Source organism: Lutra lutra, chromosome 3, assembly GCF_902655055.1.
Source record: "Lutra lutra chromosome 3, mLutLut1.2, whole genome shotgun sequence".
NCBI lineage: Eukaryota > Metazoa > Chordata > Mammalia > Carnivora > Mustelidae > Lutra > Lutra lutra.
The window spans coordinates 63,556,974-63,572,195 of record NC_062280.1 but is presented as its reverse complement, the minus strand read 5'-3'; the positions used below and the strand labels follow the sequence as shown (position 1 = coordinate 63,572,195).

At 35.1% G+C, this 15,222-nt stretch overlaps 2 protein-coding genes across 11 annotated transcripts in view; both read left to right on the top strand.

Annotated features, from left to right (window-relative positions):
* LOC125095498 (sodium channel protein type 3 subunit alpha) overlaps positions 1-15,222 on the top strand; it is a 1,188,574-nt gene that overhangs the window by 306,147 nt on the left and 867,205 nt on the right. The gene's annotated exons all lie outside the window — the stretch shown is intronic.
* LOC125095495 (sodium channel protein type 1 subunit alpha) overlaps positions 1-15,222 on the top strand; it is a 152,912-nt gene that overhangs the window by 78,288 nt on the left and 59,402 nt on the right. For 7 of the 10 annotated variants that reach the window (XM_047721972.1, XM_047721973.1, XM_047721971.1 and 4 more), the window contains 10 exons: positions 235-504; positions 3,653-3,716; positions 4,224-4,365; positions 5,001-5,207; positions 6,919-7,203; positions 8,191-8,571; positions 9,828-9,960; positions 10,990-11,228; positions 12,516-12,689; positions 13,670-14,026. In XM_047721972.1, the coding sequence (XP_047577928.1) occupies positions 235-504; positions 3,653-3,716; positions 4,224-4,365; positions 5,001-5,207; positions 6,919-7,203; positions 8,191-8,571; positions 9,828-9,960; positions 10,990-11,228; positions 12,516-12,689; positions 13,670-14,026 (2,252 nt within the window). Of the gene's footprint in view, positions 1-234; positions 505-3,652; positions 3,717-4,223; positions 4,366-5,000; positions 5,208-6,918; positions 7,204-8,190; positions 8,572-9,827; positions 9,961-10,989; positions 11,245-12,515; positions 12,690-13,669; positions 14,027-15,222 lie in introns of those variants that run through there. The other 3 variants (XM_047721976.1, XM_047721975.1, XM_047721980.1) reach the window with 3 other exon arrangements.

The window sequence follows — 15,222 nt, the reverse complement described above, 5'->3', positions numbered from 1 at the left end:
CCATTATTTTCTCTTAACATAATGGGATATGACCTTCATTTCAATGTTTGGATAATTATGTTTCCAGAGCTTATCTCCTTAGCACTTTAGCCTTCCATGAGCTGTTGCTTTTCCACTAGCATTATAATTATTTTCAGACTGATGCATGAAATCTATGTTTTCAAGAAAATCGAGTGAAGTTTCGTTTCTTTCTGACCTTCTCAGTCTTCATAGTCATAGCCTTCTTTCTTTAAGGCCTGAAGACCATTGTGGGGGCTCTGATCCAGTCGGTGAAGAAGCTCTCCGATGTCATGATCCTGACTGTGTTCTGTCTGAGCGTGTTTGCCCTGATTGGGCTGCAGCTGTTCATGGGAAACCTGCGGAATAAATGTGTACAGTGGCCTCCCACCAATGCTTCCCTGGAAGAACACAGTATAGAGAGGAATGTAACTATGAATTACAATGGCACACTTGTCAATGAAACTCGCTTTGAGTTTGACTGGAAATCATATATTCAAGATACAAGTAAGAATTTCTGTTATGTAAATTTATTTTTTACATAATAAAAAATTGTTGATTTGCCTTCCACCAAGGCATAGAAAATTTTCTGAAAATGATTGCATAATAGATTGTGATCTCTTAGTCATCACACCAATGGTTTGCATATACACTTAATTATTTTATTGATAACTGTTCTAATTTTGACTCCTATGGTATCATTATATGGGAGGCTGAAAAATTCAGCTGCAAAGAAAGTAAGTAAAATTTTCCCTTTTATTTACTTTTCGTATTTGCCAGCGGTAATATTTCAAAAGCAGGCACAGAACATAATTCATGGGAAAGGGAATGTCTTTTTTAAAGAAAAGTATTAAATATATAAAACTTAGTCTTTAGATGGGCTTATATCTTTATTATTTTAAGGTGATGAGTAATACTTAGGGGAAAAAAAACAACAAAGAATAAAACTTAGTGACTGCTTCATAAAACAAGTAAGATTAGTCATGAAAAATTACTTGTAGTTGGATAATTTTTGAAGTCATGATAGCATAATAAAGAAAACTACTTAGTGTCTCTTTATAGTCGGAGATCTAGAAAATACCTTGGAGGATACAGATTAACTCTTTCATGACATTAGTGATATGCCAACAAATAATTTGCAAGTAGTTACAGATCTCTAGGTTAAGAAAAATACTTGTCCCTTATTCACTTCATATATGCCAATGAGCCTACTTCTGTCACCAACTCCCTGAAATCTGTTATTTTTTTTTTTCTCTTCATCTGAAATCAAGGAACTAACTGTGAGGATGTCACTTAGGGTTTATTCTCTTTAGTGAAAATGTGCTGGACTCCTTTTATCTTATAGTCAAAGTAAAAGAAATCCTAAATATTGGAGGCGTTTTCAGCTCTATAAACTTATCTTTTTGCCTAACAAGGCTTCATCTGTTGAAAAGATGATTTTATGTTGAATGCAAACATAAATAAAATGGTTTGTCCTTTAAAGTAATAGAAAATCAAATTGGTTAAAATTAAAGATAAACTTTATGACTGAAAGTTGTCTTTTCTAAAGATTAAGCTTCTAGATTATTGGCATTAATGGCTAAAACTTCATTTATAAATACCTGATGTCAAAAACTCATCCAGAGTTTATCATATCCCTTTCAGTGCATTTCATTTTAATTGAAAGTTAAGAAATACTATCCAAATTTACTTGTCTATGTTAGAAGAAGTAGAGACATAAGCAATGGAAGTATTTCCCACTGTGTGCTTTTGTATCCTCTATAGAACTATGCATAGAATAAATTTCTCTGAAAATTTAACATCTAGAAAATATTTCTTTTTATAAAATCCAAAATTTTTCTTCTTGAAACTTGATTATAGGGATGCTTGGGTGGCTCAGTCTTTGGCTCAGATCATGATCCCAGAGTCTTGGGATAGAGTCCTGCATTGGGCTGCTTGCTGAGCAGGGAGCCTGTTTCTCCTCTTCTCCTGCCTGCTGCTCCCTGTTTGTGTGCTCTCTCTTTCTGTCTCTCTCCCTCACCCTGACAAATAGAAAAATAAAATCTTAAAACAAAACAAAACAAAACAAAATACTTGATTATTTAAATGTCATGATCTCATCCTTTTTTATAGCTTTATAATATTGTGTGTGTGTGTGTGTGTGTGTGTGTTTGTGTGTACATCACATCTTCCTTATCCACTCATCTATTGATGGACATTTAGGTTGCATCCATATCTTGGCTATTGCAAATAATGCTGTAATAAACATAGGGGTGCATATATCTTTTCAAATTAATATTTTCATTTTCTTTGAGTAAATAGTAGTGGAATTAGAGGGTTTTATTTCACTAGGCAGTGAAATAAGTCAGACAGAGGAAGACAAATACCATCTGCTTTCACTCATAGGTGAAATCTAAAAAAATATGATAATAAATGGATAAGAAAATGAAAAACAGACTCAGACCTATAAATACAGAGAATAAACTGATGGTTGCTAGAGGGGTAGGAGTGAAAGGTTGGCCAGAATGGGTGAAGGGGAGTGGGAGACACAGGCTTTCAGTTACAGAGTGAGTAAGTCACAGGAATAAAAGGCATAGCATTAGGAAAACAGTCAATGATACTGTAATAGCAATGTGTCAGGACAGAAGGTAGCTACACTTGTGAACATAGCATAACGTAGAAACTTGTGGAATCACTATGTTGTACACCTGAAACTAAAGCAACATTGTCAACTTCACTCAAATTTTTAAAGTGATGATTTAATTTGATACATTTCTCTTTTTGTCATTATTTCACTTATTTATTCAATCAACTTTATTGAAAGGCTGCTGGGCCCTAGTAATAGTAATATGGAAATAACTAATAGTCAGACTTTTTTTCAAGGAGTAACAATATTTGTAAAGAAATAATTACAATATAGGACAATGAGTATAATAGTAATGGAAGGAGCTACATATTAGTGGTAACACAGTGAGAGGAGTTCTTAATTTTGCCATTCTTTAGTGGGTAGGAAATGGAGAATATCAAAGAACAATTCGCAAAAAAAGTGATACTTCAACTTGATATTAAAACAATCTAAGGAATTTGTCAGAGGAAGAAAGCTTTGAGATAATAGTCACCCCTAGTAATTATTTTAGCTTTACAATTTAACACTTTCTATTACATTTTTTAAGCAGATTTATGCACCTTTTGCTATAAGCTGTCTCTGATATATTCTGGAAATTGATACAATGTAAATTAAAATGAACTGTTAAATATTTATAAATAGTGTTTAAATATACAGAAGAAAGAAAAGATACAATCCCTTTATTTTCAAATGTGTGGCCTTTTTGAAAAACAAAGGAATCTGTCGTCCTTCTCTATTTTTACAGAATGAATTTTTTCTTTTTCACAAGGGTGGTGAGAAAAACACTGATACCTCTTAAATTTTTCTGCTAGCACCTGTGATTATCACTAATTTTACATTCACAAAGAACAAATGCTTTCTATTAAGTATCCAATCCTTACAGTACAATATCTAGTATTTAGAGGGAGAAGTGGCAAATACCTGTGTCTTTGAATGAATAATATAATGTATTTTAAATTACTCTATGAATCCTAAAAGTTGGGCCTGATCTTGTTTCATTTTGCAATATAATGCAAATGCTCATCATTTGACTTTCTTTTTTCTGACCAGGATATCATTATTTTCTGGAGGGTGTTTTGGATGCACTACTATGTGGAAATAGCTCTGATGCAGGGTAAGCCAATAATTTGTATGTGCTTGTGTATGTGTATACTTTATTAATACTTATTGCTATAATTAATACTACTTCTAAGGTAAGGGATTACTCAAAGATTAGGCAAGCTTTTATGTTTCATAAAACAAGGAATAATACTTTTACCTTTAATGCTGTGTCCCTTAGAGTAGTATATGTGAGCTAGAAGGCAACTCTAGAGGCTTCCTAGTAGGGAAAATGAACTAGAGTGTGCTAAAATGCTAATTATCAACAGAAAATAGTTTTGTAAAATATTATTAAAAATGCTAGGCAGTTTTTTAATGATGACATCAAGAGGCTAGTAAAACTATGTTATGTCAAAAGCTGAGAAATATGTTACTTACTTATCATGCTTCTATCCCTTGAGATAACTTCTATCCCTTGAAGTAGCCAATTTTCCTGGATAGACAGTGTTATAAGTATAGCATGCTATGAAAATAAAAAAGTTAGCAGAACTTCTTGTAATACTATCTTTTGTCCCTTTTATAGTCAATGTCCAGAAGGATATGTGTGTGTGAAAGCTGGTAGAAATCCTAATTATGGCTATACAAGCTTCGATACTTTCAGTTGGGCTTTTTTATCTCTGTTTCGACTGATGACTCAGGACTTCTGGGAAAATCTGTACCAACTGGTGAGAATCTGAGGAGATACACCGCATTTATGCAGAAGGATATAAGAAAATCATCTTCGTTATGAAATCCAGATCACAGCATTATATAGTAAAAGGAACAGAAATTGAAATTAGGAGATTTGAATTCCTTTATCCTATTGATTATAACACATAGTAATCATGGTGATGACAGTGCTAGCAATTCTCTCTCATTTCCTTTTGGCCCAAAACCTATTTTCCACCCTCTCCAAACACAGGTCTTCTCAATTACAAGTACATCTTCCCCTCTGCCCCATCTGTGTCCTCAGGTAGCAGGAGATGAAAATCAATAAGCAGACATAGAAAGGTAACTTTGATGTCTTCCTTAACTTTTATCACAGGCTCAGATCTTTGATGGAATCTTCATTGTATTTTATTTGATTCCATTTTATTCTTGGTGAGTCCAAGAATTCCCTCCTAGAGATCAAAATGTGAATGCATGAGTTAGGAGAAAAGGAAGAGGAAGAGGATAAAGAAACAAAGAGGTAGAAGGGGGTGTGACCATCATAATTATTATTTATGTTGGAGTCCTACATGACACACAAGTAAGTTGAAAGTTGAAGCCACTAGTTCGTGAAATGATATTCAAAAAATAATTTTAATGATCTTATTTTCAGACATTACGTGCTGCTGGAAAAACATACATGATTTTTTTTGTGCTGGTCATTTTCTTGGGCTCATTCTATCTGATAAATTTGATCCTGGCTGTGGTGGCCATGGCCTATGAGGAACAGAATCAGGCCACCTTGGAAGAGGCAGAACAGAAAGAGGCTGAATTTCAGCAAATGCTCGAACAGCTTAAAAAGCAACAGGAGGCAGCTCAGGTAAATTCACTGAATCAAATATGTCCTGTCTCATGGTACAATTCTTTTTCATTGTTTCAGTTGTTACAAAAATACCTGAGAGAAAGTGAGAGATGGATAATTGTTTGACTCTACTTAAGAGAAGCTGGTAGGGGACGCCTGGGTGGCTCAGTTGGTTAAGCCGCAGCCTTCGGCTGAGGTCATGATCCCAGGGTCCTGGGATCAAGTCCCACATCAGGCTCCTTGCTCAGCGGGGAGCCTTCTTCTCTCTCTGCCTCTGCTCTGCCGCTCTGCCTGCTTGTGTTCTCTCTCTCTCTCTGACAAATAAATAAATACATAAAATCTTTAAAAAAAAAAGAGAGAGAGAAGCTGGTAGTTTGAAAGATTAATAATTATTTCTATATATTGATCATCTATAAATCATTTAGTTTAATTTTTCTAATATGTTTGCAATATTGACCACAGTGGAACTCTTTCATGCCTTTTTAATGTTTTAAGATTTTTATAACTAAAGCGGGAATGTGATTTTAAATCTTCTCAAGTGAAAAACTTACAGAATGGGTATACTGGCATTAGGAGAAAATTGTAAGAAGCCATCTTTTCTTAGAAAAAAAGTATTGGTTATCATATAAAAAGATGTTTATCTGACTCTTAAAAGATAGTCTATCCTTTTCTTTAACCAAAAATATATTGACCTTTAATATGATTGTTTACTTGCCTTTCATATATAGTAAATAAGGAAGTGATGAAGTATTATAATGTTCTATAACAAAGCAGTATTCAACAGGCATATGAAAGTCACCAATTTTATGGAGAACAGGTGACCTATGGATTGTTTGTTCTTATAGAGAGGTGTTCGTACTCATCGTACAATAAAATGCCTGTCCTATCACTTTCATCTTTCCTCATGCTTTCTGCTCAGTATACAAACTCAGAGTCTTTACTTTAGAATAAAGTTGTTTGGGGAGTATTAATTTATTGGCAAGAGTCCCTGTATTGAGGGTACTCTGAGAACAATGCTAATAATCCAAAAGTGCCATCTGAGTACCAGTACAAGCTATGATCAAAAACATTGTTCTCATTCCATGCCCATGTGTCCAGCAAGAACCAGTGCTGAGCTAAAGAAGCTGGGGATGGTATTCAGAGAAAGGAATGTCTTGTCTTGCTTAGTAGAAACTGTTGACTGCCCTTTCTCCAGTTTTCTGGATTATGGAGGGGCAAGGAAGGGATTTGATCATCTTCCATAAATTTGATTGATAATATTTTGGCAGCCTGGTTTCAATAACTAGGAAGAGGACCTCACCTTTTTATTGCATTCCTCCTACCTTGAGATATGACCTCAATTAAGTCATTTAGCTTTTCTTCCATGTTACAGTTTCTTTCTCAGAGAAAAGAAGATAGTGTTAATTAATACCAACTTTTAGAGTAAATCAAATCCCCAAACATAATATAAGTTAATGTTCTTGTTGATGCTTTATTGATCCTTTTGAATATGTGGTCTTTGCTGTGTAATATAAACACAATAAACGTTAGCACAGATAAAACCACATTAAGCCTGAAAGTCTTCATTAGATAGAAAGAGGGGAAAATCCCATTTGTACTTGCAGAGTTTCTTCTATGGACCATCAGCTTGAGTCAGCTAAATGTAATTTTTTTAAATGTGCTAAAAATACTTGAGCTTAAAAAGATAAAGTCTCCAATGCCATACTAAAACCATTTCTCCTTAATGTAGCAGGCGGCAGCTGTCACTGCCTCAGAGCATTCCAGAGAACCTAGTGCCATTGGGGGGCTCTCTGACAGCTCATCTGAAGCCTCCAAATTGAGCTCCAAGAGTGCTAAGGAAAGAAGAAATCGGAGAAAGAAAAGAAAACAGAAAGAGCAGTCTGGTGGGGAAGAGAAGGATGAGGATGAGTTCCATAAATCTGAATCTGAAGACAGCATCAGGAGAAAAGGGTTTCGCTTCTCCATAGAAGGGAACCGACTGACGTATGAAAAGAGGTACTCCTCCCCACACCAGGTATGGCACCGCAGAGTTAAAGGATGCATGGATGGAAATCAGAACACTGAAGAGAGGGGGAGAATTAAATCAGATTTATGAATTGTCATCAACTGAATTGACTGCTATGTCTATTATATTTAAACCTATACTTTCTTCACATAGCTATGAGAAAATTTTACTCGACATCTATGTAAGCCTGTGGCTTTCTGTAGTTGGGGTCACACTGGGTTGAAATTCAGAAGACCTGGATTCTCACCCTGACACTATCTACTGATACCTTTTGAAATGAATGACATTTATACTTTCTGCTCCTCAGCCTCCTTAATGAAAATAATAACAAACCGAACAAAAAATTGCGTAAGGGGCTGGCTAATCGATAACTTCTTTTGGTTATTTTATGTGGTGTTTTTTGTTTTGGTTTGGTTTGGTTTAGTTTTTTGCCTAACTTCTTTATAAACCAGCATGTGTGCTTCTGAAAATACTAGGTGTGATATACATTACCAAAAAACACATTACTCTGAATTTCAGAAGTCTGTTCCTTACAGATGAAACAGTGATAATAATGAAAGTAAACTGATTTTAGGAAGATGGCCTAAAACAATTTGTGAAACGTGTTGAAATTCCTTAAAAGAAAAGAGCAGTAAGAACAAATGTGTCCTTGTGAAGGTCATGCTGCCAATGTTTATTGAATGTTGATGGTGTTCATAGTATGTGCTAAGGATATTTCCTTTTGAATGTGAAAAATGGTGATTTCAGGTTTGGGGTTTTTTTTTGGTAACTTTAAGTTGTGATCTATCTTCCCATTCATAATCTCAAGGACTAGAAGTCTTCTCTTATAAAACCGATTTAATTTGAGCACATAAAATGAGAATGTTAATCAAAAGGAATGGATCACATTCTCTTATGAATACTGAAATCGCCTTCAACTTAATCTTGCAAAATTAAAAGCACATTTCAAATGGCTATATTAATATGATTATACTTTTTTTGGTTTCAAACTTTTAGTCTTTGTTGAGCATCCGTGGCTCCCTGTTTTCTCCAAGGCGAAATAGCAGAACAAGCCTTTTCAGCTTTAGAGGGCGAGCAAAAGATGTGGGATCAGAGAATGACTTTGCTGATGATGAGCACAGCACCTTTGAGGATAACGAGAGCCGGAGAGACTCCTTGTTTGTGCCCCGACGACATGGAGAACGGCGCAACAGTAACCTGAGTCAGACCAGTAGGTCTTCCCGGATGCTGGCAGTGTTTCCAGCAAATGGGAAGATGCACAGCACTGTGGATTGCAATGGTGTGGTTTCCTTGGTTGGTGGACCTTCAGTTCCTACATCGCCTGTTGGACAGCTTCTGCCAGAGGTGATAATAGATAAGCCAGCTACTGATGACAATGTAAGGAAGTTTTAAATAGTTCAGGCATGGCTGGCCCATTATTGCTGCACCAGCCAGTGTTTCTACAGAATGGAACCTTTTGAGAATGATTCCTGGTTGGTCAAGCTGTGAATGCACCTGCATCTTGTAATACCTTTAATAGACTAACCAACTAAAACTTAATGCCTCAACACTCCCTTGCATAACACCGAATGCATTTACTTATTAAACGTGCTAAGAATAAATTAGACACAATAATAAATTGCTACCTCCGCTTGGAGGATTTGCTGTATACCCATGCTGAGCTGAGATAGCAAGACATCCTCTAAAGCTTTGATACAAAAGTAAATGAATGATTCCTCTGTTCAAGTATAAAGGGTGTATAATAAATCTTTCCAACAGATTCTTCACTATAGCTCTGCCTTATTTTAGAAGATTTTCAAGAACACTGTGCCTACATAGATAGCTTCATTGTTATCTTAAAATTTCCAGTATTCACATATGTCTTTCTGAAAAAAAAAATGCTGATATAAGTCTTCTTAAAATGAACCTAAGTGATGAGACATAAATAAATCATTAACACAGACAGATAAAAAATTGTCTGTACAAACATGTGTTACGTGTTTGTGAATGTATACGAGGATGAGGAATTTCTGAACACAGGCTGCCTCTTATTAGATGGGTAACTCACTTGGAAATATATCAGCATGATGAGGCATGACGAAGTCAGAATTAGATGACTTATTGCTTTGGTACCCTGGATGAAACTGTTGTCCATGCAGCATGTGTGTGTTTCTCACATACAGTTTGTGTTGTCAATGACCATCTATGTCTTGTGTACAGAAAATGAGATGGTGGCTACCTGTGTTGTAATCATTTGTATTTCTTGAAAAATAAATGCCTACCTTCTCAAAATAAAATGCCTGACCACGTGTATAACTTTTCAGGTTGTTCGTTGTATATGATCAGTTCAGAAGTGAGGCGAACTGTTCAATATGTCTCTTAAGAGACTTATTAACTGTACCAAAATGACATCACATCTCGTAAAATTATGTAATTAGAAGGTTAAAAAACTCAGTTTTTGCTGTATGACTAAATGGTTGACAGTTTGGATATTCCAGGTTAATGATACAATAAGTCAGCAATATCTGCCATCACCAACTAAATACGAAAGTGCACGATGCATGTGTTTCATGAAATTCACTGTGTCACACTTGGTTCTTTTCTTAGCGTATTGCTCAAGTTAATCGTTTAATACATTAGCATTTTCTTTATAGGGAACAACCACCGAGACTGAGATGAGGAAGAGAAGGTCAAGTTCTTTCCATGTTTCCATGGATTTTCTAGAAGATCCTTCCCAAAGGCAACGAGCAATGAGTATAGCCAGCATTTTAACAAATACAGTAGAAGGTTTGTTCCACATTCCATTTCCATTCAGTTATTTTCATCAAGCTTATATTGTCTCACTTGAAACAAATATCTGTATTTGTAAATTGAAAACAAGACATTCTAAAGAGAATATAATAGATCTTATTGAAGAGTTAGTATTTGTTATACCTACTTATATAGTCTAGGAGCTTTAAAAAGATTACTTAAGCACAATGATATTGGAAATCTAAAGATTGTTTTCCTGCGTGTGGCAATTCCTTGGAAATGCAGAATAAAGCATTTCAGTTAGGGCTGCTAATCTCATTAGTCATAGTGACCCTCTCTTTTGTTCCATTTAGCTTAGGACTTCAACATCATTCTAAATATTCTCAAGATTGGAGGGAAGAAGTGGGTCATTTCACAGAAGAAAACAAAAAATTTTTAAAGATTTTATTTATTTGTTTGACAGAGAGAGAGAGTGAGAGACAGCAAGAGAGGGAACACAAGCAGGGGGAGTGGGAGAGGGAGAAGCAGGCTTCCCGCTGAGCAAGGAGTCTGATGTGGGGCTCGATCCCAGGACCCTGGGATCATGACCTTAGCTGAAGGCAGATCCTTAATGGACTGGGCCACCCAGGTGCCCCAAGAAAACAAATTTAAAGATGATTCTTGACTCATATTCATTCCTACCCTATCTCTTGTTGCTTTAGGTTGACAGTTTAGACAGATATTAACATAAGATTACACACAGTATCTACATTTCTGCATCCCGTGTTCCTATTGAAACTTCATTTAAAAGACCATTCACTTCAGGCCAAGTGCTGAGCCATATTGTCAATGCATATGAGAAAAATACTATTCTGTGCTATCTCTGCTCTATGTGTATGTTGACAAAATATCTTCAGGTTTCTAAAGAATAAATTCTATAGTTTTTTTTTTAAGTACAAAAGAGATTGACTCTTTAACAAATAAAAATGTGTTGACTACTGTAAAACAAGTCTAGTGCATCTGAAATAAATATATGTGTGTATGAAAATATATCTTTTGGTGGTTCTTTATTTTATTTTAATTTAGAACTTGAAGAATCCAGACAGAAATGCCCACCCTGTTGGTATAAATTTTCCAACATATTCTTAATCTGGGACTGTTCACCATATTGGTTAAAAGTGAAACATATTGTCAACCTGGTTGTGATGGACCCATTTGTTGACCTGGCCATCACCATCTGCATTGTCTTAAATACTCTTTTCATGGCCATGGAACACTATCCAATGACAGAACATTTCAATAATGTGCTTACAGTAGGAAACTTGGTAAGCATATTGGAAGGTAAATGTGTTCAATCTTTGAATTTTCTGTTTGAGAAACTGTTTCCATTTAATAATAGCTTAAAGCACTCTTTCTACCACCTGGTTCCCAAAAGACAAGAATTGTATCTAGCTGGCTACACCTTACTTTTTTGCCCACCATAATGGCCCTTAATGTCAAAGCATAAACTGAGAAAGACAGCAATAGGCATAGGCCTAGAATACTACTGGAAAAGTCAATATTGATATTTATAATTTTTTCAAGATGCAGAAGCAATTTAAGGACACGCTTTTTGAAATGATATTAACGCAGTTTCCCTAGCTGATGAAGGCTTAAAAAGGGGAGGGGGTAAGATCTTTTTGTTTTGCTTAATCATCATCATTATAAGTGAAAATATAACAACTCAAAAACATGTTCAGCTTTTCCACTTCCAAGATCTAAGTAGGATATGTGTTGTTTTATCCATCTCTTCTATATCAAAACCATCAAATATTGAAAACCTGCAGTACATTTTGTGTTTTATTTGATTAGTGAGGCATTTTTGGTAAAGGCTGTCACCTAAATCCTCCTCTTCTGTGCTTAAGAAACATGAATTATTAAAGTGTTTGTCAGTTGACTCAATTTAGGAATACTAGCTTTTATTTGTTGAAAGAAAGAGGACTTTAAAGGAATGTATGGATTTTTCATAGTATTTGTTTTGATGTTTAAGATTTTTGATGGTAAAAAGCAAGACATGTAAAGCATCCTGAATTATAGTATTTACGGTTTTAAAGCTTCGATATTTATACCATGGAAGTAAATTGACTTTTTCTTACAAATTGATAATAGTAACACACATATCATAGTAATAGATATATGTGTATAATAATGATCAGATTTGAGGAAGATGGGAATTTGCTTATAGATAAATAAAATGTTCAGGGGCAAGATGTTGTGAGTACCTGTGCTGCATAAAGTCTGGAGGGACAGGCAGTTTGATGTGATGGAAGTTAAAAATAGATTGGGGCTCAAATCCTAGTTTTGCCATTTTCTAGTTGTATGATACCAGGCAAGTCACTGGTAAAGTAATGTTTGTATTACCTGCAATAGTGACTCTATAAACTTCTATGGCAATAAAATGAAATAAAGTAAATGGAAGCTCTTTTATAAACTATAAATTACTACAGAAATGTATCTAGTAACAGAATCATTATGGGGAAATTAGCATAAACATTTTGTTCTATGATCAAATACTAAGTCATTCTATTTTATCACTATCTGATGGAATTAAAGTAATTTTGTTTTGATCTTAGGTTTTCACTGGGATCTTTACAGCAGAAATGTTTCTGAAAATTATTGCCATGGATCCTTACTATTATTTCCAAGAAGGCTGGAATATCTTTGATGGTTTTATTGTGACGCTTAGCCTGGTAGAACTTGGCCTTGCCAATGTGGAAGGATTATCAGTTCTCCGTTCATTCCGACTGGTAAAAAAACAAAAACAAAAAAACCCCAGCAACAGAAACAAAACCTGTCCAACAAGCAGGGCTCTTATTTACTACTCTCATAGGTTTTACTACACAACTATTTACATTTTAAACTTTTGTGTAACATTTGCATCATCAAAACTATCCCTGAATGAAAAAAAAAATATCTCCACTTATTTAGAAAAAAACTTTACTTAAAAAAATAGGTGAAGTTTAATATATAATCATTTGCCATTGTTACTAACTATTGTTTCTAGAGATGACTACAGTTAATATTTCTGGATTGAAGAAAATATTTTTGATGAAAATATATCATATTTTAATAGTAACTTGAAAATATAAACAGCCCTTTGTATGGTAAATGGTGATCAGAGGCAAGGTGGGCACACAGAAAATTCCTTATTGGACCTGTGGAAAATATGCTCCTTCTCTAAATTAGAGGAGAAAAATATGTAGGATTACTTACCATGCCCACTGATTTACATATATGTCTTTGCAAATCAGGGAAATAACTATAGGTGTGAGAAATCTCCAAATTTTTAAATGCAGGCGTCTAGCTATGTCAATGGTCCAAAGGAGTATTAATGAATAATAAACACTTGTCTCTTCCTATAGCAGGGGCTCTATATGATGTCACTTTGCATGCTATTTACAAACAAGTAACTTTTCAACAGAGATTATTGTGATTCAGATGCTAATATTAGTGTCAGGCCTGGCATGCCTTAGAACCACATTCACAAAACAAATGAAGGACAGTTGGACCCCAAGTAATCTCAAAAAATTCACTCTTAGGGAAAACAATCTACCTGGTTAAAATATGGAAGAATGAGATTCTTCCTAGGGGGTCCAAAAATTAGCCATGAGCCTGAGTGGGTTCATGGGCAGGACAGATGTTGTAAGAGATTCAATATTAATCATGATCAATATATGAAAAGATCATAACAATATATATTAAGTTTTTTTTTTTTTTTATTTTCCAGCTCCGAGTTTTCAAGTTGGCAAAATCTTGGCCAACATTAAATATGCTAATAAAGATCATCGGCAATTCAGTGGGGGCTCTGGGTAACCTCACCTTGGTCTTGGCCATCATCGTCTTCATTTTTGCCGTGGTCGGCATGCAGCTCTTTGGTAAAAGCTACAAAGATTGTGTCTGCAAGATCTCCACCAGCTGTGAGCTCCCACGCTGGCACATGAATGACTTCTTCCACTCCTTCCTGATTGTGTTCCGCGTGCTGTGTGGAGAGTGGATAGAAACCATGTGGGACTGTATGGAAGTTGCTGGTCAAGCCATGTGCCTTACTGTCTTCATGATGGTCATGGTGATTGGAAACTTGGTGGTGTGTACCCATTTAAGATATGTATTTCAGAAATAGATTAAGAGTATAACAGAATGGTGACCATTTTGTCCAAAACAAAAACTATGGTTAATAATTTATTAAGTGTTTAGCTTTACATATGCATAGGGTCTCACACAGCAATATAGTAGTGACCCTACAGTTTTTATATTCAAATCAACCTTGTCAGTCATTTCATCACATTTAGTAATGCATTTTAATAGAGAATTAAAGACAGGCCTAGAAGGATATGCTGGGAATATTTTACAAATTCAGAGAAAAGGGAGGGAGAAATCTGAAAAAAAATTTTTTTTTAAAGATTTTATTTATTTATTTGACAGACAGAGATCACAAGTAGGCTGAGAGGAAGGCAGAGAGAGAGAGGTGGAAGCAGACTCCCCACTGAGCAGAGAGCCCGATGTGGGGCCCGATTCCAGAACCCTGGGATCATGACCTGAGCCGAAGGCAGAGGCTTTAACCAACTGAGCCACCCAGGTGCCTCTGAAAAAAATTTTTAAAGAAAGCTTAATCTTACTTGCCAGTATAGGACTGAAGGGTGGTGTCTTTTAAGTGTTCATAGTGATTTTTCCATTTCCTTGCCTCTTCATGGCATATAGCGTTCAATCACTCTAGGTCATATGGCAGGTGTGTTAGCCAACTTATGTTAATCAATTCTCTAATGGTTCTCAGTCAAATAAGGGTGGGCTAATAATGCCTGAGATTACCCAAATGGAGTAACTGATCAATTCTTCTCTCCCTTAAGTTTAAAACATGAAGTACTGTTTACAGTGTAGAAAAATTTATTATGTTCCAAAAGATACATATATTAAGTGTCAGTCTTATGGAAATATTAGAGATTATTTATAAACAGTTCTCCTACTTAATCAATAGTGGAGTATAAGAAATATAATAGGTTAAGAAAATAAGTGTTAATGCCTATGTTAAGATACCGATTCTTGTTCTGGATCATAATGATTTGTTTTAATTAATATCTAACTCAACATCGTTTACCAAAAGAGAAACTATAGAATATATTTAAGTGCATAATGGCAAACATCAATGATTTTTAAGCTTAGAACTTTTATACGGTACATATTTCAATATGTTATAATCATACAATTTTAAACATAGCAAAATCTTAGATGAACTCGTTTTACTCCTTCATTCTGTAAGTGGGAGAATCTGAGACCAACAGAAAT